General features: G+C 53.8%; 1 protein-coding gene across 1 annotated transcript; it reads left to right on the top strand.

The window, feature by feature from the left end:
* Positions 1 to 344: 344 nt before the first annotated feature.
* Positions 345 to 1,041, top strand: LOC111672114 (5-hydroxytryptamine receptor 2A-like; the record flags this gene model as incomplete). Its single annotated transcript, XM_023429417.2, has 1 exon — positions 345 to 1,041. A coding segment is annotated over exon 1 (695 nt), but the record flags the coding sequence as incomplete, so codon positions are not given.
* Positions 1,042 to 1,063: the final 22 nt, after the last annotated feature.

The following is a 1,063-nucleotide window of genomic DNA, read 5'->3' as shown; positions in this document are numbered from 1 at the left end:
CCTAGCTTAGCATAAAGATATCAATCGGTCAACTTTAGAGAGAGTGGATATCCTTACCTATGGACGGACCCAGGCTAGCTGTTTCCCTCCGTTTCCAGTCGTTATGCTAAGCTAAGCTAAAAAAGCTGCTGATCGTAGCTTCATATTTCCTCTACAGTGATTATTTGACTGTAAAACTGCTTCTGATGATGGTTAGGGCTTTACAATAATAGTTTGGTTTTGGGGAATTTTTTTGTAATTATTCAAGCAGATGTATTTTTGCTTTACACACACACACACACACACACACATATCTACATCACAGAGGCTCATTCCCTCCTCTCTTCTGTCTCCTGCAGGAATCTCGATGCCGATTCCTGTGCTGGGACTCAGAGACCACTCCAAGGTTTTCAAAGATGGCAGCTGCGTGCTGACGGACAACAACTTCGTGCTGGTCGGCTCCTTCGTGGCGTTCTTCGTGCCCCTCACCATCATGATCGTCACCTACTTCCTGACCATCAACGCCCTTCAGAACGAAGCCACCCTCTGCCTGGACCAGCTGGTGCCGCGGCCCAAGTGGAGCACGACGTTCACCTTGAGCTTCTTACCGCAGACCTCGCTGTCCTCTGAAAAACTCTTCAGACGCTCCATAAGCCGTGAGGCCGGCGGCAGAGGAAGCAGCGGCGGCCTGGGAGGAGCCCGTGGGAGCGTGTCCGGCTCGCTGTTCGGACGCCGCACCATGCAGTCGATCAGCAACGAGCAGAAGGCGTCCAAAGTCCTCGGGGTGGTGTTTTTCCTCTTCGTGGTCATGTGGTGTCCGTTCTTCATCACCAATGTGCTGGTGGTGGTGTGCGACCCGGCGGTGTGTGACGCAGGACTCATGGGAGGTCTGCTGAACGTTTTTGTCTGGGTGGGATACCTGTCCTCCGCGGTCAACCCGCTGGTCTACACACTGTTCAACAAAACGTACCGCGCGGCGTTCCTGCGCTACGTTCGCTGCCAGTACCAGCCGCAGAAGAAGCCTCTGCAGCTCATATTGGTGAACACCATCCCGCCGCTGGCGTACAGCTCCACCCAGCTGCCC

This window comes from Seriola lalandi, unplaced genomic scaffold (assembly GCF_002814215.2).
Source record: "Seriola lalandi dorsalis isolate HSWRI2012SDOR001 ecotype SW California unplaced genomic scaffold, Sedor1 jcf7180002007813, whole genome shotgun sequence".
NCBI lineage: Eukaryota > Metazoa > Chordata > Actinopteri > Carangiformes > Carangidae > Seriola > Seriola lalandi.
Note: the sequence above shows the minus strand (reverse complement) of the source record. Positions and strands in the feature narration are given on the sequence as shown.